This window comes from Lipophrys pholis (genome assembly GCF_963383615.2).
Source record: "Lipophrys pholis genome assembly, chromosome: 10".
NCBI lineage: Eukaryota > Metazoa > Chordata > Actinopteri > Blenniiformes > Blenniidae > Lipophrys > Lipophrys pholis.
In genome coordinates, this window is record NC_137640.1 from 29,661,196 (window position 1) to 29,686,889 (window position 25,694).

The following is a 25,694-nucleotide window of genomic DNA, read 5'->3' on the forward strand; positions in this document are numbered from 1 at the left end:
AGGAACATAAACAGAGCCGAGTCTGTCGTGAACCTACATTCAAACTACCAATCACATTTCGTCGTGGGCTGGTTTCAGGCGTGCACGAGGAAATTCCAGTGATTGACGGCTCCGTGGCGCGGCCTGTTTAGCAAACCGGACCAATCACAGCAGGGAGTGGGCGGAGCCTATTCCTCCGTCTTCCTTGTCCTGAAAAAGACACTTCTATCAGCCAATCAACATGCAGCAGAGGGGGAGCCTGTGGGCGCAGGCAGCCAATCACAGTCTGCGGGCGTGCTCTCCGTCGACAGGGCCCGCCTATTGGCCGGTCTGCGGACTTCCCACAGACTCAGTTGTATGTTTCATAAAGATGCACTCTGATGCGGCAAGTAAGTAGTAACGCTCGAAGGCTTCCCCTGCGTGAAGCCGCGTCCTTTCGCGGGCGCTGCCAAGTATCGCGAAGAGGTGGAGCGGCTGGCTGGGTGTCTGCAGTGACTTCAGTCCCGCGGCTCAGGCTTTGACGGGGACGCCAGCATTCGGGGCTCGTTGCTGCTCTCTCCTCTTTGTATTTGCCAGAAGCTCTTGGGCGACAACAAAGGGGGGGGTCGCTTCTGTATCTCAGTCGGGTTTGACATTCAGCTCGTTGCTTTTGACACGGCAGCTTTTCGAATAGGTTTTTTCTGACGTGCCTCAGCTGTGCTCTAAGAAATGCAGCCGTTTCTAGTTGAAGCCAGGCGGTCTTCGATGGTAATCAGGTCGCGGTGGTCTTCGTGTTCGTCGCCTCTCCCGGTGTCCCGCACGGTTCCACTCCGGCTCGGGACCCGGGTGAGTCCCGCTTATATCGGCCAGTTTTCTGGTCAACTGCGGACTGTTGCAGAGATTGAAAATTGTGACGCAGTTGTGTAAAACATCTTTCATTGCTTGCTGCAGCAGTGCTGTCGAGTTTTGCGGCTGTCGCGTCAGCTGCTGCAAAACGTCTGCGCACCACTTTTGCTCCAGTGAGCGTTTAATGTCTGGATTTTTCAAACAAAGCTAAATGCATTCAATCAGTTGGGGTAAACGTCGAGGGGTAGAGGGGTCTGAAGGAAATACTTGTCTTGTTAAAACCTGGGAATTGTAGTTTAATCTTCCGAACAGAGAGTGGCTGGCCATGGCTGTGTTGAAGGAAATGAACTACAACGCCCATGCGCACAACTCTCCAGATACTTTGTAAACTCTGTGCAAGTTGCGCGTCTACACTGCTATTTTAGGTATGCAGCGACTGCTGTGTTCGGCACTGTGTCGGTCTGTCTGCCTTCCAGTGACTTGAATCATGAAGCTGTACCTCGACAGTGCTGAAGACTTAGCGCGACAAGGTGGTGCGCAACACCGAGTGTTTTCCAGTTTGCACGTCTTTCGAGGAACGCAGAGTCCCTCCCTCAGTCGTGAGGTATTTTCGTTACGTTTTCTGAAATGTAGACCATTGCACTGGAGAGCCTCACCAAAGTATTGTGTGCACTGTGCAGCCGGCCTATTGCTTGTCCTGAAGCAAAATACTCAAAACATGTTTAGGTCCAAAGCTCCAGATGATGTCACCTTGTCCACTGCACACTCTTGATTAGCAGATGGCTGTGACCAAGCCTTAGTTTGCATTTATATTGTGATGTTTTGTGTGTTGATAGACTTTCCGCTGAATTCCCACTTGACTACACTGGCTAGCATCCATAAGATCCACCACACCTTGCACAGGCTGGTAAATACACATTAGAAGTGTGTGTTTTTGTGTGCCACCATGTTTGTGGTTGGGAGTCAGAGAGCACTCTGCATTTGTCGAACTCACTTGTGTCTGTTTGGACAGAACCTGACAGAAGACGTTGGACAGGATAGCCACCCCTCGGGTAAGAATGCAGCCTGTTAAGTTTTTACGTTGAGATGCTTCCTTGGTCTTATTGCTGATTTAGTAATTGAACTGATCCATTTAGACGGGTCAATGTATTTAGTTTACGCATTTTTGTCTTTTCTTCTCCCAGCTTGCTGCTCAAGAGCCATGCCTCCTAGGAAAAAGAGGAGAACCTCTGCTGGAGATGACATGTCTGCCAAGAAAAGCCGTCAGGACAGGTCTGAGTTTCTGTCGTGCAGCTTCCACAACTGTACTTACTCGCATCCAGTTGAATTTGTTTGTGGAGTTTCTTTTTTATTTTCAGTGTTTTCAGGAAACACGAAACACCGCAAATCTGTGAAGAGGAGACGTTTTCTAGTAAAAGGTGTTTGGAATGGTTCTACGAATATGCAGGTGAGCAGTTGTGGCAAATTCTTGAAATAGTCAGCTGTGACCCCTGATTAGAGCTCTTTGTTTTTTGAGCTCTACGTGTGAAACTTGTGTTCATGTCTGTCTGAAATAGGCTGTGACGATGTGGTGGGCCCAGAGGGCATGGAAAAGTTCTGTGAGGACATTGGGGTGGAACCAGAAAATGTAAGGTTTCTTTACTTCCTGTTTTATCCAGGAGGTTTCGTTTAATCCAGCTCACTCTTCTCTTGACACCAGGCAGACAAATTTAGTCCTTTTCTAAGACAATCTTTGGCAGCAGTAACGCAAAATCAGTATCTCGCATCATCGTTTCAGGCTTCGTTAAAACCTGCTCTTAATTATTTATCACAGAAAAAGTAAGCCTGTTGGCACTGTCGCTTCATGGTCACGCTTTGTTTGTTTCTGTGGTGACTGATCAGTTTTTCCATGTCTTTCACTGCTACACTTACACAATTTCGGTGAAGGAACTTTTGTCTACAGTGGTCATTTTTCTCTCTGTGTCCAGGTGGTGATGTTGGTTCTGGCTTGGAAGCTGGATGCCCAGAGTATGGGATATTTCACACTGCAGGAGTGGCTGAGAGGCATGGGCTCACTGCAGTATGTCTGGCGTCCACCTTTAAGGCCCCTGCATACTCCCTTTTTGAAGCCATAAGAACAAAAAGAAAATTCAGCAGTGACGTCAGCCAGCTGCCCAAAAAAAAAAAAGCTTTTTTGGCAGGACAGTTCATACTTCCATAAGCTGTTGAACTTGCAGGCCATGCACCCTCACAACAGGACACGCCCCCTCACAACATGCCACGCCCCCTCACAGCAGGTCACCTCCCGCACTGCCGATCTTTCTTCTTGTTCTCATGGAGGATGAATTGGCCTTAGGTCTTCTGTTTTTAAGCTCTTGTAAAGATAGATTATCACCTTGCTGTATGTCTTCTGTCTCGGGGAATTATGTTTCATAAGTGCCATTTATTCTCAGTTGAGCGTGTGTTGTTGGGAAAAGTGTGTCTCAGACATTTTTCTGTTGTTGTCAGGTGCGATTCCACAGAGAGGCTGAGGAACTCGCTCGACTACTTGAGATCTGTCCTGAACGAAAGCACCAGTTTTAAGCTCATTTATAGATATGCCTTTGATTTTGCTCGGGTGAGTTGCACAAACCTTCATCTATGAAGAAAACTCACACACCGTATCTGAAGCAATTTAAATAGATTTCATCACCATAGAAAAGTCAATGACCGACCCAGTCTGGGTGAAATTCCTCGTGAGGACTCATGTTGTCGTCTACCTTGATGCACTGAGAAGGTTTCAAAACCCTTCGCAAGTTGATTTGGGGGTGAAAAAGCAAGTTCTAAGCATAGATACATAACCAAACTTGGGAATCCTAATAATCTAAAACACTTTGACATAGATGTAGTAGAAGAGCAAGTCACTTCATCAAATGGAAAATGTTAGTTGTAGTTTTGACAACATTTTGCTTTACATTGCTTATGTCTGTCTTGACAACTCGGTCTCAAATATGATTGTTTTGCACTTCTCCTGATATTCAGGATGTGTAGCCCTGTGTGGTGTAGCGTCTGCTCTGTCCTCACCTCAGGGTAACCTATAAGAGCAGATGTCAACAATGGTTAATGAGATGGTCAACACAATATCGACTAAAGTTCTTGGTAAAATACTCAGACTTTGTGCAGACTAGGGCCCTCTTTACACGACAACAAATTTGAGTGTATCCGCAAAACTTTCTTCACTTTTGGGGGGTCCGTTTACACGGTACCAGTGTTCTGATCCACAGTATCCACAAAGTTTTTAATCCGGCTCTCAATGTGGAAAGATTCTTTCATGGCACAAATCCCTCCTGCAGAGACTGATGGAGGCTACAGGGCCTGTTACTGCTCATCTCCTCCTCCCTCCTGCTCATCCAGTTGTAAACAAACATGGCCGACCCGTAGTGGTACGACCCGTAGTGGTACGACCCGTAGTGGTATGACCCGTAGTGGTACGACCCGTAGTGGTACGACCCGTAGTGGTACGACCCGTAGTGGTACGACCCGTAGTCCATATTCTAGTTTTATGGTCCAGATCAGTAGTTTAATAGTTGAGACTCTCCCTGATATCATCCGATGAGTCATCAGTCCATACTGATGTCAGGTTCTCTTCAGTTTCTTCAGGTTTATAGTGTTTTGTTCTCTGCACACGTCTGTGTAGTTTCATTACAAAATCAAGCAACAGCGCCCCCCCCCCCCCCCCCCCCCCCCCCCAGTGGCCCGGCATACTAACTACATCGTTGTCTCTGTGTCCGCTGCTGCAGTGTAAACACACTCCTTTGTTTTAGCGGATTAGGTGTTGTCATGTGAAACGTTGTCGTGTAAACAGGGCCTAGATGCAGTAATCGTCCAACACACAAGTAGCATCACCTTAACATTGCATTTGGAATTTTCAAAGTGTGGTTGACACTTGCAATGAATTTTCACAAACTTTTGGGTGTTTTGATTGGACAGGAAAAGGATCAGAGAAGTTTGGACTTGAACACAGCGAAGTGCATGTTGGGCCTTCTTCTGGGAAAGACGTGGTCTTTGTTTCCTGTCTTCAATCAGTTTCTAGAGGTAATAGTATTATCGACCTTTTAGTGGATAACAGACGCCCCACACTGTAGCTCGTATACAAGATCATTTGAGGTACCTCTTGTCATGTGGCGTAGTCCTAATCTCAATTCATCATGTTTCATTCCCCAGCAATCAAAGTATAAAGTCATCAACAAAGACCAATGGTGTAATGTTTTAGAGTTCAGCAGGACAATCAACCTGGACCTCAGCAACTACGATGAGGACGGTGCCTGTGAGTCAACCATCATTAGTGTGTGAAAGCAACAAGAGGGATTTAATTGAGATTTCTAATTTTTCCAATCTTTGTCTCCTCCTCTCATCAGGGCCCGTTTTGTTGGACGAGTTTGTTGAATGGTACAAGGAAAGACAGATGTCATAGCTGTGGAGCTAAATGGAAAATTAAAAGGAGGGTTTGAATACAACTGTGACGACAACTCTGAGAATCTCCAAACAATAAGTAAACAATACAAAAACACCCCAACGAAAAAAACGATAAAGCTTTGACAGTGTGTGGCTCCCCTGTAAAGAAGGGGGGCTCTGGCTGTGGGTGGGGGTGGTGGGCCTTGGGGCTTTAAAGTGTGCAGAAGTGAAGGGGATTGTCATTGTGGATTTATGTTCCTTCCTGAAGTTGCATAGTGAGCAAGCTTGGTGCGATCCTTGGCAGCACTGCTCTCTCTCACTGTGATGTGTCGTACTGCTGTCAGTGTTGAGGCTCATTCATGCTCTACGTTGGATACGGATATGCACACAGCCATCCGTCCGTACTCTGCATTCCTTATCTCCGTACTGTGGCTTGTAAAAGTATCCATGCCCCTTAAACTTTTCCACATTTTGTCACATTACAGCCACGACTGTACATGTATTTTATTGCGATATTAAGTGATGGACCAACGCAACGTGCCACATAATTGTGAAGTGGAAGGGAAATTACACTTTTATTTTGAAAGCATCTATCATTTTGCTTCCACCTAAATTATATGGCACATGGTGTTGGTCCATCACATAAAAAAAATCATTGTACAGTTGTGACATAATGTGGAAAAGTTCAAGGGGGTATGAAGACTTTTGCAAGCCACTATTTATCTGTCCATCTTCTGGATATGGACCCAATGCTGCAGTACCACAGAGAATCCTTGGGGTAATGTTGAGATTAAAGGCTAATAACAGAAATGTTTGACAAGCAACTGTGAGAGAAACTACCAACAATAATCACTATCGGCGTGCTTCAGAGTAGTTTACTGGCCTTAAAGACCAGCGCCGCCGCGTGCAGTGCTGCCTCTGATTGTACCTCCATCTGAATATCCGGGGCAGCGGTGGCCTAGATCTTACAGAAACAAGTTTGTAGGTTGAAATCGAACTGCTGGTGGGTTGTCACTGTGGGTCACCGAGAAAAGTCCCTGACCCCCAACGGCCCCCCGTGTGCTGCACAGTACCTGCAAGCTGTTCCATAAGGATGGGTTAACGGCAGAGAAAACTCGCTGTACATTTGTTGTATGTATGACGAATAAAGCATTCTTTTTAAGTTTCAACATTAGTGCTACCTCCTCACCACGTTGGTTATCATTGACATTCTTCTTTTAATCTCTAAATGAAAGACTAATCTTATTCATGACATTTGGCCAGTATGTTGAATCAGAGCAGCGCCCTTCAGGTGAATTGAAGGCCATGAAATCATTTCAGCGCAATAGACACATGGACGCATTATGGCAGTGACGTTTACACAATTTGAAAGGCAGTCATCTGTTTTTGTGCGTACATAGAGCATGAACGAACCTTTAGGATTTTGTGGCGTTGGACAGAGACGGTGGGAGCAAAATGGCGTGTGTGGAAACCACTCCTTGACCTCTTCCTCGTCTTCAGCACAGAAGAAACCAACAGATGTGACCATTCATGCATTGTGTCTGAGTCTTAAAACGGGGTCTCTTTGACCTGGAAACATTCAAGTATTATCCGTGCAATGAACTTGAACTTCTCTGGACAGACCGCACTAGTTCTTGTCATGTCTTTCTTCTGATAGGAGTACTTCAAGAAGCACACTGTGTCAAAATGGTAGATTGCAGGTTTCTGATGCCTGTGCCGTTTACTGTTTATTTGTGCCAGTCTTTTTTTTTTTTTTTTTTTTTTTTTTTTTTTTTTTGCCCAAGTTCATGTTAACCCCCTGCACGTAATGGCTTTGGACCTCATAACACCAAATGAATCAGCGTTGCTGCTTACTAACTCTTATCACAGTACAGCGGTGAGCCACTAGTGCTCTGATTAGCATTTATTGGTCTGGTGACCAATTTATGTATCCACGTTGTTTAGGTAAGGGTATTCTTGTGCCTCAAAACATGGAAGTCACTTTGTGTGTCCCACACACATAACAAACAGAAATGTGTATATACACTTGTGAGAATAAATGCCGCACACACAAACACAGTGGTCAGGGATTATTTCAGGATGAAATCAGACTGTTTGAGTTGTGTTCTAAGTTGTCCTAGAGCTAGGTGGTGTTCATTTCTGTCATATGTGGCATCTGTTTTGTCTTCCTTAGTCCACTGATAGTTTCAGGTCTCCTCTTACCAGTAGCATCTCTCCCAACACTGGCAGTGTTAATACAACTGCAGTGGAAGACCAGTGACCTTCTCAGGACACGGTCATTTAAGCCTGAGTTAAAGGTAGTCTTTGGTCAAAGCATTGCTTCGTTCCACCCGTAAGACCCTATGAAAACAGTGGACACTGACGGTTTGGAGCTGTGTGATGATGCTATGCTGTTCTTTTTGCTTAGTATAATGTTCTTGTAACACATGTATACAATTTTTGTCTTTGGCTGTAATGTGATGCTGAATTGTCAGAAAAATTTAATATTTGCATGCATGTTCCAACACAGCCTTTTGTGAATGGATGAGAAATTTTTGAAAACAAGATACATTTTTCAGAAGTGTTTTTGTTTTGTACAGAAATTTGTGCAAGTGTTTTGTGCTTGATTTGATAAACACAATCAGTCATTTTTAGTTCTGATGACTAAAATGTGATTGTGTCTATTGAGACCTGGAACACACCTGTAACCTCACACTGGAACAGGGATTCCCTCCTGCATTTAGACCCATTTTCCACATCGACACATGCAGCTAAAGAGTCTCATTTTATTTATTCGTGGTGCACACAGTCTTTTGTAGGCTGTTGCACGACGCTATCAAGTTATACACTGAATATAGGTGGGGAAGATGATGCACGCAAGCATTTGTTGAATCCAATGAGTGGAAACCTCTTTTCAATATAACCCATCACATCAGCATACACAGTGAGATTCTAGTTGTTGGATTGCTTACCAAATACTGTGTGGAAATCCGTGTTTTAATATTTTCCCTTGACAATGCAGGAGGATGAACAGCCTTGTTCCATCTGTATATATGTATGTAAACTATGTGTCTATATGTCCGTTTTCACTATAACCTATGTCTATATACTTAAATAAAAAGGTTTATTACCTTACTGGCTTGTATTTCTTCAGTCATGAAGTTTAATTACAAAGCACAAGTTCCTTAACTTACTGCCGCTGATGTTCTTTCCTCAAAAAACAGTCGTCTGTTGTAATGGTATAATTGATGATACATTTAATATGTCACCATTTAGTTTTCTATTTTTAAAATTGTATACAGATATCGGTGAAGAACATAAATGTGATACACATGGGGTCCTTTTTTTAAATGGTGTACAACGGCACAAAATGTTCCTCGACATTCAATTCACAATAATATTATCAGTTATAGGTCAGCTCAACATGAAATAACACGGGTCCTTGTTCTTAAAACTCCACTCCCGAGAGCCAGACGCTGCTTCACAACCTGCAACAGTCGATCATCAGAGAAGGAGAACTGAAAATTTGGTCTTCAAATGTATTCAGTTGCAAGTTAAAGTACAGTTAAAAAAACTAAGCAGTACAAAGGACCATTCTCAAAAACTTCTCCAAGCATTAGTGATCTTTAACTGCATTTAAAGGGCCTTGTAATACCTGGGAATTACATTTTTCAAACTTAATTTTCAAGCACATTGTTGAAAGTACATGAAAAGCCACTGTTGCAATTGTAAGGCAAGAAAATGTTTTTTTCTTTTCTGATAAAGAACAAATTGACTACAGACGTACAAATTAAAAGGTTTAAATATTGACACTCAATAGTGACACATGATTTTACAATTAAGAGAAGACAATTGCATACTTCAAAAACGATAGAATGCTCATAAAGTACAAGTACCCTGAAATACAATATACTGACAGTATTTGTAATTTGTTAGTTCCATCCATGGTTCTTAGTCGGTTCAAGTTACAGGAACAAATTGGTTTGTTTGTCCTCTTGATAAAGAAAACAACAGAGAAACAAACAAGCAAACACCTTAAAGTAAAACTTTTCATGATAGTGCGGGCTTCTCTAACTTAGACCCACATCCATTAAAACTGCACCTGTTAACATATGACCCAGACTTTACAGACCCTACGTGAACTATTTAAAACACAATCAGACTTTAAATTACTTGGACTCTTCACATTCAACATGATTTCTTTTTATACCTGAACAAGACTCTTTATAGGCAGAACATTTTTCAATATACACCTGGACTCTTGAAAGTAGACGTTTTACTTTTCAAACAACCCTCTTCTTTTACAACAACATCTAGACTCTCTCTACTGGACTCTTTACACCTGCTTCTTGAGACCGGACTCCTCTTTATACAGTAATAAAGATGCTTTGAAACACCTGAACCGATCAAACGTACCTGAAATCGGTCCATTTTTATGTTGTCACACCTGGACTTTTTAAAAACCTCCCTACACATATCAAAATCTTCTTTAAATTACACTGGGGCATTTAATTCCAAATCCAGACTATTTGAGGTACAAATGGGGTCTTTCAAGTGAACACACCTTAAATTAAGATAAAGCTGAGTTTTCTGAAATAGTATCTGCAGGTGAATTTTTAAAAAAAGGTAGTAAGAACAGCAGCTCAAGATTTCCTCCACCGAATGGTTGAAAAGCATGTTAAAGGTTCAAGTCAGTCTATATGTAGTTCTTTGTTTAAACAGAGACTTTAGCTTTTCTGCACTTTTAGGATCCTAATATGGTGGAAAAATATAAAAAATTTAAATATGAAGCATTGTTTAATTTTTTTACCACCAATAGTCATTTTCTTCTGGATGTCTTAGTTTTTTCTCCCAGACATTTTCAAATGGGATCTAAACTTAAAATAATGACCACACTTCAAGCTTCAAGCTGTCTCCTCCATGTTCTACTACTGGTTTATCTTTTATCTCTGCCTTTCCACAAAACCCACCTCCACCCTCCCGCCTCCCTCTCTTCAACCCTGTCGACAGGACATCAAATCCATCTCCCTCAACTCTCTCAAACTTAACAAAACAGAGGTTCTCCTCCTGGGCTCGGGAGGTGAGGTCCGCCCTCACCAAAGTTGTTCAATCACTTTTGACGGCTCCTCTGTTTCTCCCTCGGCTCTAGTTAAGAGTCTGGGTGTCATCCTCGATAGTTCACTATCATTTCAAGCACACATCAATAACATCACTGAGTCAGAATTATTCCATCATCGGAATATCAACCGCCTCCTCCCCTCCCTCTCAGCTCGCAGCACCGCCACACTAGTCCCTGGTCACCTCCCACCAGGACGACAGCAACTCCCTCCTGTCTGGTCTCCTTTAAATCCATAATTAAACTCCACCTGGTCCAAAGCGCTGCCGCTTCAATCATCATCTGAACTCCTTGTATCCAATACAAAACCCCAGTTCTCCATAAATTCCACTGGCCCCCAGTTCAACGACGCATTCACGTAAAAATTCTCCCACTGACATTCAAGGACCTCCAGACCTAACTGGCCTCCTCCAGACCTCCAGACCTCACTGAGCTCACTGACCTCCTCCAGACCTCCAGACCTCACTGAGCTCACTGACCTCCTCCAGACCTCCAGACCTCACTGACCTCCTCCACATCCACACACCCAGCTGCACTCTCAGGTCTGCCTGCTCTCTCAGCCTCACTGTGCCTCCAGCCCATGTGGCCACCATGGGGTCCCAAGCCTTCAGCCGCTTGGCCCCCAGCTCTGGATCTCCCTCCCACCAAACAGAAACATTCCATCTCTGGACTCTTTTAAATCGTATCTTTTTAAACAAGCATATCCATTTTAAATGATATCTCCTGCAAATCCCTGATTATTTTTTAAAATGTTATTACAATAATAAATATGAATATGAATATGAATATCATCATCATCATCATCATCACATAAAACTAATTTAAAAAGCATGTTACAATCATAAAAGATCCATAAGTGACTTTTACAAAAAGGATGTGTGTGTGTTTGATTCATAAGGTCTCATATTTGTTTAAAACCATCCCCTCTGATTCTTTTGCTGTCGACCAGCCTGTTGGGGCCAGGATAGCACTCTTTTCTTAGCTCAGGCCCATTTCCAATATGGCTAAAAACCTAAGAACTTGTTCAAAATTTGCAGAAACACCAGGGGGTCTTCAGATCAAAAAATGAGCCTCATTGTTCCAAGAGGCACGGATTACAAAAAGTAATTAAAAATCAAACTTCACTGATGGTGTTCATGGAGTCAAATTGTGCCAGGTTTTCTGATGTAAGTGAGACAGGATCAGTCAGGTCTGTGTTCCTGCTCTGCTGACTGAATGCATTCACTTCCCTCTCTTGATTCCTCGTGCTTTGGGGAGATCTCCATCTCAACATAGCAGCTTCCTCTGGCGGTGGTGTTGCTGGAACAGGAGATGGAGCCTCCTGTTGTGGTCCAGTATATTCAATGTCGTGTCTCCTGTAGCGAGGAATGGTGTGTAACAAATCTGTTTCTCTTGTAGCATATGCTGAAGTGGAGGAAAAATGTGCTGGTGCCAGCGGTGGTGGGGACAGAGATTTGATGTCCGTCTGAGACCTGCGATAATTAAAACTGACCTCATCTTGTGGATTACCAAGTATATCTGCATCTTCTGTGTCCCACCTATGCCTTGCTGATGACATCACTTTTAGGGCACTGAGACCTTTTCTTTCACGCTTGTCCAGTGATACAGTCCTCAAAGTTTCACTCACGCTGTCAGGAGACTCGTCAAGCCTGTCAAGAATGTTGGATGCAGTTGAAACCCTGTATGGACTAATAGATGAGTATTCATTGGTTAATGTTGACTTTGGTTTCCTACCTTCTTGCTTTTTTTCATTGTCACTGTCATTGCTGGATGAGTCAGAGGAACTGGGTGGAGTGGCTTGTGGCACTACTGGAGGTGTTGTGTCAGGATATTTTAAGGTTGAATTCAGAGTTCTCCTCTCAGTGGAGTTTGAAAGGTCAGACAGATGATGACCAATGCCGGTCCATTTTATCTCAGGTGGCACGCTTACGCCGGTGTTGTGTTTGGACTGTTGACCATTCCCCATTACACCATCAACGCTCTTGCTGGAAACTCTGTTTGTATTGTCAGTACTTTGACTTTTGACACTTGAGGAGAATGAGTTGCTTGGCAGTGGTGGACTTTTGATGATTATACGCTTATAAGCAATGATAGAATCGTTATCTGTCATTCCTGACCAGCTTGATGCATGTCCTGTCACCTCCTTTTCACCATCACTTGAAGATGAGGAAGTACTTAACTTGGGTGAAGGCGTCTTAATATTCAGACGCCTTTTAAGACGTGGGATACCATGTCTCAGGTCAGGTACATGGTCTACCTTGTTCTCGCTGCTGCTGCTCGACGACGAATCGGAACGTTGGCGTAGTGGTGGTGTTGTGGGAGCCTTTTCACTCATCCCGATATCCTGATAGCCCTTAATATGTGGTACCACAAAGCCTTTGTTTGACTTTTCTTCAGTAGAGGAGAAGCTGTAGTCTTTTCTGAGGCTTTCTTTAATTTCACTGGACTTACCCTGACTCGTCAGAGTGTAGGAACCATACGTTGGTGTTTGTTTCAGTGCAGGAGATGAGTCTGTTTGAGTTATTCCTTGCATCTCAACAACCCTTCTCCGCCTTGGCCTGTTGATTGTACTCCCAGTTCCAACTTCACCACTGGAGAAGTCGGGCGAGTGAGGTGGAGGTGATGAGGGGAGAGGTTCATGTGTCTGCGATGACACTTCAAGGCGCTTTCTGAAGCGGGAAAAGCCAAGATTCATTGTCGCCCATCGTGACTGAAGCTCTGGATTTATGTGTGTTGAGTCACTCCTTGTCTTGTCCGCCAAGTCATCTGAAATAGTTTTATACTTCTCTAATTTGATGTCATGATCCATCTTTGAACTGTGAGAAATCAAGGAGCCTTTTGGAGACCCAAGTAATTCCTTTTTAGAAGCTTTATATGTGAAAGATGCTCCCATTTCTGTTTGAGCTTTGTTGTGTTTATCGTCTCCTTCACTGTCACTGGAGGAGCTTGATTCAGACTTTTGAGAGAGGGAATTGCCACTGAGACCCTGATCTGATTTTCCCAATGGTGCTTTTATATTGAGGCTTCTTCTGTTGTAGGATTTATAAGTGACATTTTCATCAAAGTCAGATACTTTTTCCCCTGGTTGATAACTTGTGAGCTCAACATTAGATATTTCACTCAAAGTCGGGTCTGTTGTCCCATATTCACGATAATCGCTGGAAGATGACTCAGGTCTATGTGACATAGTCTTGATATCGAGACGCCTTTTAACTTGTAGGGTGCTGCCGAAGCCCAGGTCAGACCAGCTGGAATCCTTATCTGGCATGACTTTGAGCTTGGAAGGGCCAAAATCCTCTCTGTCCTCTTGCTCATCGGAACTGCTTGAAGATTGACTTGAACTACCTTTGTCAGTTTTCTCTCTCCTGACCTTAAGGGTATAGTTTGGATTCCCACCACTTAACTGTGATGCATGAGGCAGTGATGGGGCTGTTGACTTTATTTTGGTGATATTGACAACGTTTACAGCAGGAGGCTGTATTTCTGACTCATGACTCACTGTTTGAGATACTTTAATTGGAACCTTTTGTTCTTGTTTTGTCTTTAGTTTTATTGTTTCATTGGGTGATGGTGGTTTAATATCCAGACGCCTCTTGACTGGAGTCATATACTGAAGATCTAAAAGTGGCCACCTTGCTTCTGGATCATACCTTTCGGATGGGAGCATGGTAATTCCCTCATTCGCTGCTTTTTGGTTCTGAGTCGGGCCTCTAATCTCATCCTCACTGTCACTACTAGAGGATGAGGAAGATGATGATGTTTTTTTTCTGTCTAGATGTTCCTCAAGGTCTGCAGTGGGATGAATGTCTACAGCAAGTCGCTGCATTTCATGTTTATCCAATACTTTTGATGGAGGTCTTGACATATGAAAATCTCCTTGTTCTTGTTTCTTTATTCTTTGTTCTGTGGATCCGTCCTCCCTGTCACTGCTGGAAGATGATTCAACCACTGTTGAAGATGGTTTGATATCCAGACGCCTCTTGATGTGAGGAATACGCTGAAGATCTAGAGCAGGCCACTTTGCATCTGGAGCATAACTTCCTGTTTGAGATTGAAGTCTCATAATTCCAAACATCTCACCTGCCTGCTTGCCTGTATGGACAGTTTCATCTTCACTCTCACTGTTAGAAGAGGAGTCAGAAGAGAGTGATGGTGCTTTGATGTCTTGAGGCCTCTTGTAGGATGTATTCTGCTGATGATCTAAAATGGGCCACTGCATTTGTGGCTTGAGACTCTGTGTTTGAGATACTTTAATTGGAGGTCTTGACATGTATAACTCCCCATGTTCTTGTTTCTTAATATGTACTGTGTATTCGTCCTCACTGTCACTGCTGGAAGATGCGACAGACATTGTTGATGATGGTCTGATATCCAGACGCCTCTTGATATGAGGAATATGCTGAAGATCCATGGCAGGCCACTTTGGCTCATAATTTTCTGAGGGGAGCCTTGTGATGGACAACTTTCCTGGTCCTTGCTTTTGGTCGTGGTGTGTCTTTTCGTACTCACTATCACTACTGGGGGATGAGGAGGAAAAAGATAGGGATGTTGGTTTAATGTCTAGACGCCTCTTGATGTGAGGAATGCGCTGAAGATCTATGGTGTGCCACTTTGCATCTGGGGAATGCCTTTGGGTATGTGTTTTTATTGATGGGACCTTTGGAAAGCCGAGTTCTTCTGCTGTTTGCTTCTGCATGTGGCCTTTAGTGTTATCTTCACTTTCACTACTGGAGGATGTATCAGATGCTGGTGATGGAGCTTTAATATCTATTCGCCTCTTGATTCGAGGAATTTGGGGCTCAAAGGCAGTCCTCTCTTTAGTTGACTCATGGCTTGCTTCACGAGATGGAGATGGGGCTCTTTTCTTTGTAAGAGTAATTTTGTCAACAGTTATGGCAGCCTGCCATGTTTCCTGCCCTTGACTTACTGTTTGAGCTACTTTAGTGGGAGTTTCTGACCAGTGTAACTTTCCATGTTCCTGTTTCAACCCATGTTTTGTTTTTTCATCCTCACTGTCACTACTGCAGGGTGAATCAGACAATGGTTTTGTTGGTTTGATATCCAGGCGCCTCTTAATTCGAGGGATATGTCGAAGATCTATGGCGGACCACTTTGCTTCTGGGTCATATTTTTCTGAGGGGAGTCGTGTGATGGGCAAGTTTCCTGGTCCCTGCTTTTGTTTGTGGTAGGTCCTTTCATGCTCACTGTCACTACTGGAGGATGATGAAGAAGAAGATAGTGAAGTTGGTTTGATATCTAGACGTCTCTTGATGCGTGTAGTCCGTTGAAGATCTACAACAGGCCACTGTTTTTCTGGCTCTTGACTCAGTGATGGAGATACTTTTTGCCTTGACGTGTGTGATTTCCATTGTGTCTGTTTTCTTATATGTGTTGTTGCTTCATCATCACTGTTACTGCTGGAAGAAGAATCAGTCTTTGGTAATGATGGTTTGATATCCAGACGTCTCTTGACTTTGATTTTAGGAATAAACTGAAGATTTATGGCAGGCCAGTTTTCAGTACGACTTTCTCTTTGATACTTTTGATAGTGGAGCCTTGTAATTCCCAGTTTCTCTGTTGTCTGTTTTTGTGTTTGGCCTGTAGTTTCTTCCTCACTGTCACTACTAGAAGATGAATCAGAAGATGATGAAGCTGCTTTGACATGTCGAAGCCTCTCAATATGTGCTGTATGCTCCAGATCCAAGGATGGCTGCTCTTTAGTTGACCCATGTCTTGCTTGACGTGGTGGTGGTGGGGGGGCTCTCTTTTTTGTTTGAGTAATTTGGACATTTACATCAGGATGACTTACTGTTTGAGACAGTTTAGTTGAAGGTCTTGACAAGAGTAACTCTCCATTTTCCCGTCTTTGCATAGGTTTTGTTGTATCATCCTCACTGTCACTACTAGAGGATGAATCAGACGACAGCGGTGGTGCTTTTATATCGAGACGTCTCTTGACACGTGTGGTTCTCTGAAGATCTATAGCAGGCCATTGTGCTTCGAGTTTGTTACTCACTGTTGGATATACTTTAAGTGGAGACTCCTCTTGGGGGCTTCTGTCCATGTGTTTTGATTTCTCGTCCTCACTGTCACTACTAGAGGATGAATCCGACGACAATGACAACGTTTTTATATCGAGACGTCTCTTGACACGTGTATTTCGCTGAAGATCAATAACAGGCCACTGATCTTCTGGTTTGTAACTCACTGTTTGAGGTGCTTTAAGTTGAGGGCTTGGCACCATTAACTCCCATTGGGGGCTCTTCTCCATATGTTTTGATTTCTCGTCCTCACTGTCACTACTAGAAGATGAATCAGACGACAGCGGTGGTGCTTTTATATCGAGACGTCTCTTGACACGTGTATTTCGCCGAAGATCTATAGCAGGCCATTGTGCTTCTAGTTTGTTACTCACTGTTGGGTATACTTTAAGTGGAGACTCGTCTTGGGGGCTTCTGTCCATGTGTTTTGATTTCTCGTCCTCACTGTCACTACTAGAGGATGAATCAGAAGATGATGAAGCTGCTTTGACATGTCGAAGCCTCTCAATATGTGCTGTATGCTCCAGATCCAAGGATGGCTGCTCTTTAGTTGACCCATGTCTTGCTTGACGTGGTGGTGGTGGGGGGGCTCTCTTTTTTGTTTGAGTAATTTGGACATTTACATCAGGATGACTTACTGTTTGAGACAGTTTAGTTGAAGGTCTTGACAAGAGTAACTCTCCATTTTCCCGTCTTTGCATAGGTTTTGTTGTATCATCCTCACTGTCACTACTAGAGGATGAATCAGACGACAGCGGTGGTGCTTTTATATCGAGACGTCTCTTGACACGTGTGGTTCCCTGAAGTTCTATAGCAGGCCATTGTGCTTCGAGTTTGTTACTCACTGTTGGATATACTTTAAGTGGAGACTCCTCTTGGGGGCTTCTGTCCATGTGTTTTGATTTCTCGTCCTCACTGTCACTACTAGAGGATGAATCCGACGACAATGACAACGTTTTTATATCGAGACGTCTCTTGACACGTGTATTTCGCTGAAGATCAATAACAGGCCACTGATCTTCTGGTTTGTAACTCACTGTTTGAGGTGCTTTAAGTTGAGGGCTTGGCACCATTAACTCCCATTGGGGGCTCTTCTCCATATGTTTTGATTTCTCATCCTCACTGTCACTACTAGAGGATGAATCAGAAGATGATGAAGCTGCTTTGACATGTTGATGCCTCTCAATATGTGCTGTATGCTCCAGATCCAAGGATGGCTGCTCTTTAGTTGACCCATGTCTCGCTTGACGTGGTGGTGGTGGTGGTGGTGGGGCTCTCTTTTTTGTTTGAGTAATTTGGACATTTACATCAGGATGACTTACTGTTTGAGACAGTTTAGTTGAAGGTCTTGACAAGAGTAACTCTCCATTTTCCCGTCTTTGCATAGGTTTTGTTGTATCATCCTCACTGTCACTACTAGAGGATGAATCAGACGACAGCAGTGGTGCTTTTATATCGAGACGTCTTTTGACACGTGTATTTCGCTGAAGATCAATAACAGGCCACTGATCTTCTGGTTTGTAACTCACTGTTTGAGGTGCTTTAAGTTGAGGGCGTGGCACCATTAACTCCCATTGGGGGCTCTTCTCCATATGTTTTGATTTCTCGTCCTCACTGTCACTACTAGAAGATGAATCAGACGACAGCGGTGGTGCTTTTATATCGAGACGTCTCTTGACACGTGTATTTCGCCGAAGATCTATAGCAGGCCATTGTGCTTCTAGTTTGTTACTCACTGTTGGGTATACTTTAAGTGGAGACTCGTCTTGGGGGCTTCTGTCCATGTGTTTTGATTTCTCGTCCTCACTGTCACTACTAGAGGATGAATCAGAAGATGATGAAGCTGCTTTGACATGTCGAAGCCTCTCAATATGTGCTGTATGCTCCAGATCCAAGGATGGCTGCTCTTTAGTTGACCCATGTCTTGCTTGACGTGGTGGTGGTGGGGGGGCTCTCTTTTTTGTTTGAGTAATTTGGACATTTACATCAGGATGACTTACTGTTTGAGACAGTTTAGTTGAAGGTCTTGACAAGAGTAACTCTCCATTTTCCCGTCTTTGCATAGGTTTTGTTGTATCGTCCTCACTGTCACTACTAGAGGATGAATCAGACGACAGCGGTGGTGCTTTTATATCGAGACGTCTCTTGACACGTGTGGTTCTCTGAAGATCTATAGCAGGCCATTGTGCTTCGAGTTTGTTACTCACTGTTGGATATACTTTAAGTGGAGACTCCTCTTGGGGGCTTCTGTCCATGTGTTTTGATTTCTCGTCCTCACTGTCACTACTAGAGGATGAATCCGACGGTGATGTTGGTTTGATATTTGGATGCATCTTATAGCGGGGAATGTGCTGAGTGTCCATGGCAGGTCTCTCTGTGTATGCATTGGAATTTCTTAATTCAGAAGATTGAGTTGGGGGCCTTGGAACGCCTAGCTTTTCCAATGGTTGCTTGTTTGTGTTACGTGTAGTTTCATCCTCACTTTCACTATGAGATGATGATGAAGAAGAAGAAGTGGACTTTGGTTTCTTGATATCAAGACCAGTCTTGGTGTGCGCTGGAAACTCCAGGACAACAGGAGACCACTGTGTTTCTTGCTCACGATTCAGTACTTGGGATGGTTTCACTGAAGGCCTTGACACATGAACCATCTTTTGTTCCTGGCTGTTAATCTGTTTATTTGTTTCAGACTCACTATCACTACTGGAAGATGAACCAGAAGCTGGTGATGAAAACTTGACATCAAGACGCCTCCTAATTTTATGAACACGTTTGAGATCTATCGTAGGCCACTCCCCATTCAAAGCCGACTTTCCAGCTCTGTGTTTGCTTCTGTGGCTTGTTTCAATCTCACTGTCACTACCAGAAGATGAATCAGAGGCGGATGCTGATGCTGGTGCCTTGATAATGAGATGATTCCCAGGTCTTGGAATATGCTCAAGATCAATTTCAGGCCAACGTTGACTGGAAACAACAGTTACTCTTTGAGATTCTTCAAACTGAGTTCTTGTGATTTTGGCCCCCTGATGCTTCTGCTTCTGCACATGGTGCTTGGTTTGGTCTCCACTCTCATCACTGGAAGATGAAGTCGAAACTGGTAAAGAAGCACGGATATTCAAATATTTGTTGATTTGACTCCCTGTGCCTTCTTCCTCTAATGTGTGGTCTGGGACTTCTACTTCAGTGTCGCTGCCTGAAGAAGAGGATGACGATTGTCCAGTGGATGGAGGTGCTCTGGTATCCAGAATCTTACCATTACTGGTCACGCTCAAAGCCAGGTCCCGCCACTTTGAATGAGACATGGGTGTAGCTTTTGAACTGGTCTCCGTCCATATCTCTTGCATGGTTTCTCGCTTGAATGAGCGCTTTCCTGGCTCCTGATCGCTGTCAGCCGAATCAGAGGAGGAGTGACCAGTCTTCACTGCAGGACTTTCTGTTTCATATCTGTTGTCACCCTGGTTTAAAACTACAGTGGGCCTGATCAAGTCTGTGTTGATGTTTTTCAGTTTCAAACTTTTGTATTGTTCTGTTGTCTGGTCATAGTTCACTGTGTACTCTGTTGGCTCACCATCACTGACATAGGAGCTGGAACTGGATGTCTCATGTCTCTTCTGTTCATCTGAACTCTGTGCCACAATTTGTTTTGGATTATTGAAAGAAAGAAACACACTGTTGGACCTGGCAGGTGTGCTTTGACCAGAATCACTAAAGTCAAATTGCTCTCCAACCTCTGGGGAGAAATTAGGGTCTGTTGTTTCTGCATGTGGTGACCAGTCAGCAAAGGGTTCCGAAGAACCTTTGATAATGTTAGCTGTGCCCTCCATGGAAATTTGACACACCTCCACTTTTCTGTCACCAGAGAATTTTGCTTTTTGCTGCACTTGTTTTCCTTTAAGTCCCTTTTCAGACTGTGAAGAATCAGAAAAGGAGGAAGAAGAAGACGACAGACTACACCTCTCATCCAGCTCAGCGGGGTCTGGGGTGGGTTCAAACTTGATGTTGTGTCTGCGGTCTGCACGGGTGTTACCAGAAACATCTCTGCCATCAACTGGATGCGTTTCCTGTGAACTGTTTTCACTTCCCGAAGCTCCAGTACTGTGTTTCTCAAATACATCACACTGAATCACTACATTGTTATCAATGCCTTGCTGACTATCACTGGCCACAGTGTCATAATATGGTACAGAGTTATTCTCTAAAAAATCTACAGTGCTAAACGTGACTCTTCTTTCCCTGCCTGTTCCAATCACCTCTGGTTCATCACTGGAATAGTATGCCTCATTGTTATATTGTCCTTGTTCAACAGATGACACAGATCTACTTGTTTTTACACTTCTCCTGCTGGTCACCCTTTTCCAAAGGATGTCAATACAAGGCCTTGCAAGAACTCCAAGAATAAAAGCTACCAGAAATGTGATAAAAACAGACAGACACACGGCAAGAGTCAGGTCATATTGTGTAGGACTCTGATTTCTACCCTCACCTAACCTGTTTGCAGTAGCTTCTGAGATTATGTGCTGGCCGACCAGATGTAAATCTCTACGCCCTCTTTTTGAACCTCCCATATTACTGATTTGGAGGTTAAAAACTGACACCACTTGCTGCCCATCAGACACACACACATACAGTCCTGTGTCTCTCTCTGTGAAGTCTTTGATACGCAGACCGGTTTGAGGTTGGCTTACAGATGATTGACCACTGGGCATCCACCACGGTGTGCCTACAAAAAAAGACAACGTGGACATGCAATTGTACTTTGAAAAACAGCCTTACAGTAGAATATATCTATTTAGTTTTACTTTCGTTTGTCATGTTTACAGTATTACCTGGTGTAGAGCTGGACAGGAGTATCTCAGAGCCAATCTGGATAGTCACATCTGGACGGATTCCCGGGTTGTTTTCAGTTCTGCCACAGTTCAGGTCGTCCTCCTCCAACTGTAGTAGATCTCTGCCTGACAAAGTGGAGGGGGATGCACACACCAAGGGCCAGGCCTGCAGGCCTCTGCTGTTGTCGTAGGCCATCCGCATTTTCAGGCTGCGCATGCTGCAGTCACACTGCCACCTATTTTCAGACAGCTGAATGTCCGCGCCAATGTTTCGTACAGTGAGGTACGTCAACGGATGCAGGCTTGTCAGCATGTTGAAGCTTAGATCAATGACCTTTGAAAGGAACAAAATATTCAAATAGAGCCAACAGGTAACTAAAAGCACACAACTGCAATAAATGTAGCTTTTCTTTTCATTAAAATATTATTATTATGGACCAGGATCTGTGAAAATATGTTCAGTATGACAAGAAACATAAACCTACTACTGATCCCATTTAAAATCCTTGACATGACTCATATTACTCAACAACAAATGAAAAGAATGGGCTTCTTTCACGCGGACATATCCACTCTACGCAATAAAATTATGAGAGCGACTTACCTCCACGCCCTCTGGCTGTTTTGACCAGTTCAACAATTTTAGTCAATAATTATTCATCACCTTTCTTATATAATGGACGTCAGGATTCCCCTCTCTCCCAGCGTGTGTCTTTGGTGATCTAACCACAATTGACCTCACAAACAACTCATCACATCCACGACTTACACCTCTCATCGCTAAGAAAACAATCTTACTCAATAGGAAAATAAGCAGGCCCTTAACATCAACCAGTGGCGGAATCTTTTTATGGAATAAATTTCCGTTTAAATAATATTTTTCAGTAATTGGGTGATATATTGCAAGGAAAAGGGAAAAAAGCTTTCTTCTTCTTCTTGTTATTATTATTATTATTATTATTATTATTATTATTATTATTATTATTATTATTATTATTATTATTATTATTATTATCATCAGTAGTAGTTGTAGTAGTATTGAAGTACATACAATATACAACATGTATAGTTGATGAGCATAATTCTTACCTTGAGTTGGACTAAATCCTTGAAGATCTGAGGATGGAGACTTGTGATGAGGTTATGTTGTAAGTGCAGCTCTTTTAGCTGTTGAAGGTGACTCATGTCTCCTATTTGTAGAGAAGTAATCTTGTTGAAAGACAGTTGCAGAACCTTCAGAGACTTGACAGCTCCCAGTCCTGTATGACAGGAAATAAGAACTGTAATTAGAAAACGCGTGGAACGTCGGTTGCAGGTTTTCAGCAATAACAGCAGGCCTGTCTCTTGTCTTTTCAATGCCAGGCTGCTATGAAATATTCATTTAGATTTCGCAAGAACTTATTTTTTAGTTATGGAATGCCATTTATTTGTGTGCTTGCTACATTTGGTTTATACGATATGAGCAACAAGCCTCTGTCTATCATAATAAAGAAAATGTTTGAATCAATGTGGAGTTCATCCCAGAATCCAAATTCCTCTGTTTTGTTTTCTTATAATGAGACTCATCAGGGGCTCAGAATTCTTCTGCCATGCACCTCCTTTCCTTCTCAGTATCCTGACACAATCCCTGAGACTCCTGGGCTGAAGTGAGACAGTGTGGGTCTGTGCTTCATTACAGAGGCAAGGAGGGTCTGTGATCTGAATACCAAACAGCAGTGAGTCTTTGACTGTCAACACAGCACTTGCTAAGTAAATGGACTGTCTGCAAATGTCTCTAAAAGAAACAACAGGAGTGAGTTTTTATCTTAAAGATGCACATGTTCTGTTGAACGGACTGTCTAACTTTATTTTAGCAAAACAAAGGTGCAAGAAAAAAACTTTGCATGCATTACATCTATGCACGTTTTCTTACCACAGGAATGTCTTTAACACTTTTATAACGCCGTTTAAAAGCTGTACAGTGTCATTATCTTGGTGAGGTTTAATCATTTTTGCAGGGAACAAAGTACCAAAAGATAAAGGATATCAGTGTGACGCCCTTACTATGGAGAAGAAAACAAACAAACAAACAAACAAAAGAGAGAACAGTAACAGTGGTGTGTCCACATTTCAGATTGATCCCACTGTGGGCCTCAAAATGTTGTTTTTGACAGACATTCATAATTAATATGATTAAGAGGTAACCCAAGAACATTTATCAAAGACATTCCTGAGAGAAAAGGCAGTGATTCTGCAACCTCCCTGTCCGAAGTGTTATCTTTGACTCTCCCACCAGGGTTACACTCCTGGATAATATATGTGATTTAAAGGTTATACCACCGCCGGGCATCTCACCACACTGGTTTTATTTCTCCACAAAACCATTCTATAGGTCACATCAAATCTGGAACAAAGACCTTCACAAAAATGTGAATATACCTAAGTTATTCAGCTTTAAATGAGCTTTATTCAACATGTTCTGAACATTGTGACACTCATGCTTCAACCCAGGATTTCTCTTTATCTTCAGTTAATGAGCGTCCCCTCATACCTGGGAACCCCTCATGAGTTTGCTTGTTCAGTTACATTCAGTCCCTGGATACTATGCAAGCTTGTAATTATACAATTTGTACAATCATACAATCTAATCCAACCTATGTCATTTATGACCAGTGACACCCAACCATGGAGCCGAGACAACCAAGTGTTGCTTTGCTGGAATGCAGTTGGAGTATCGCTTGAGTGTGTGTTTGTTTTTAATACTTTCAAGAATATACACAGGATACATTCTATATTTTTACTTCAGACAAATAAAAATACATTGACAACCAACTCTACTCTAGAAAGTTGGAAAACAATGATCCCACAATCACACTATCTCTAAATATTGTTCTGTTTGATTCTGTTTTGAGAATATATAACTCTCCTTTTCAGTTGTTTGGACATCCTTCAAGTACTCCCATCTATATTTTGAAACCCTTTTTCCTGAATCTTATGGATTTCTTTGGTGAACATTGAAGCAAGTCGTGGGTCAAGTTTTTGAAAAAAATTGGGTTTAATTTATAGAATGAAAATTAATAATGTGAATTCAGATCTTTCATTCGCGCCAGGTGGGAACTGTTCCATATTTAAATAAATTAATATCTGTGATATATTAAGTGTGATTGCTCAATAAAGTTGGGAAGTAACAAAGTGCAGCTATTGACTGATGTGCAGTTACTTTAATTGAGTAATCCTATTTATACCTCAAGTCATTATGAGGGTGGTTTTTCTTTCAGTTCTCTACATCTGCTTAATGCCAACAGCTGCTGTTACATCTCAGTATAACATATGTCATGCAATACATTTGTATGTACATCTGTATAAAATACAATGCATTTATCTAAATTAATCAGTATAGATTATCAGTATTTCAGGCAGTTACTTGCAATAAAGTGGTTTTCAAATATAAATGTATTACATATCCTGACTCAGTCACACTTTAGATTGAGATATTACAAAATAAAGCATTGAATCTAATATGTACCCTACTACTTCAGCAAATGATCACGAGGACTTTCATCACCAATAAGTATATTTAAGTAAGATGAAAATTAATCAAAAATAACCCAAATAAAAACATATAATATAAAGAAATCAACTGTTAGGGAAAAGGTCATCAAAGTTACATCTGATTCCTGGTGATGTGGACAAACTGAAATGGTCTTTTAGATTAACTGAGAGTGAAAATTCATGTGTTGTCAGTGCTGTTTTTGTTTTTTTTTAATATATATATATATAAGTGCACATATTACTCAGACTCACCCTGTGGAAGTCGCTCGAGCTGATTCCTCTCAACAGATAGCAGCTGCAGGGCGGGGGCCCAGGAAACACATTCTGGTGTGCTCAGCCGTCGCCTGCTTCTTAGATATCGACTTCCATAGTTCCAATCCATACAGAGAGACAAGTGTGTTATACTGTTGTTTCCCAGCCATATGCTGCTGAGGTTGTGATGAGGCCGGTGGAGCGTTACAGAGTTGAGCTGGTTACAGGACAAGTCGAGCTCAGTGAAGGAGTCTGGGATGAGCTGTGGCACTAAGGACAGGCCTGATGAAGAGCAGTTGAAGAGCAGAGGTGTCTGACAGGTGCAGGAGTTTGGACAGGCAGGCGAGGAGGAGCGGAGGAGGCCTGTAGACTCAAGCAGCAGCACAGCAGCCACAAGCAGTCGGGCTGCCATGGCAGCCTTTCCTGTGGACACAGAGAGTTCCCTGAAGTAATCCTTTTGATAAAGTTACAAATCAACCAGTAGGATCAGTTGTTACGAGATAAAATTCCACGAATCCAAGTCTTGAAATTTGTCTATAAACTGTCACTTGCATGAAAAATGAAAACTCACCTGTGTTACGTGTTCTTCACCAAACCGATCGTTGTTGTCAGTGAACCAACTTTGTTGTCTCCAGCAACTCCTGATCAAAGTCTGAAAGGTATTTTGCTGCGCCCAGCTTAACATACGCCTCACAGAGATGCCTTTCTGTATTTCATTCAATCATTTACATG

General features: G+C 42.8%; 2 protein-coding genes across 7 annotated transcripts; one reads left to right on the forward strand and one right to left on the reverse strand.

Annotated features, from left to right (window-relative positions):
- Positions 1–294: 294 nt before the first annotated feature.
- On the forward strand, positions 295–8,330 carry dcun1d4 (DCN1, defective in cullin neddylation 1, domain containing 4). Of its 6 annotated transcripts, none has more exons than XM_080473949.1 (11): positions 295–368; positions 1,641–1,711; positions 1,817–1,856; positions 1,989–2,076; positions 2,163–2,251; positions 2,361–2,431; positions 2,772–2,863; positions 3,292–3,400; positions 4,753–4,857; positions 4,987–5,089; positions 5,181–8,330. In XM_080473949.1, the coding sequence occupies exons 1-11, from the start codon at positions 350–352 to the stop codon at positions 5,234–5,236; spliced, it is 843 nt and encodes a 280-aa protein (XP_080330075.1). In that variant the 5' UTR covers positions 295–349; the 3' UTR covers positions 5,237–8,330. The 6 variants fall into 6 exon arrangements, with proteins under 6 accessions (XP_080330075.1, XP_080330076.1, XP_080330077.1 ...); XM_080473950.1 differs by having other exon boundaries at positions 2,172–2,251; positions 5,181–6,958; XM_080473952.1 differs by having other exon boundaries at positions 359–804; positions 5,181–6,958.
- Positions 8,331–12,969: 4,639 nt separating this feature from the next.
- lrrc66 (leucine rich repeat containing 66) lies at positions 12,970–25,609 on the reverse strand (the record flags this gene model as incomplete). The annotated part of the gene is made up of 6 exons (XM_080473967.1): positions 25,534–25,609; positions 24,963–25,385; positions 22,269–22,438; positions 21,180–21,513; positions 18,090–21,073; positions 12,970–12,981 (listed from the first exon to the last, which is right to left on the reverse strand). Exons 2-6 carry the CDS (start codon positions 25,372–25,374, stop codon positions 12,970–12,972), a joined length of 3,912 nt encoding a protein of 1,303 aa, XP_080330093.1. The 5' UTR covers positions 25,375–25,385; positions 25,534–25,609.
- Positions 25,610–25,694: the final 85 nt, after the last annotated feature.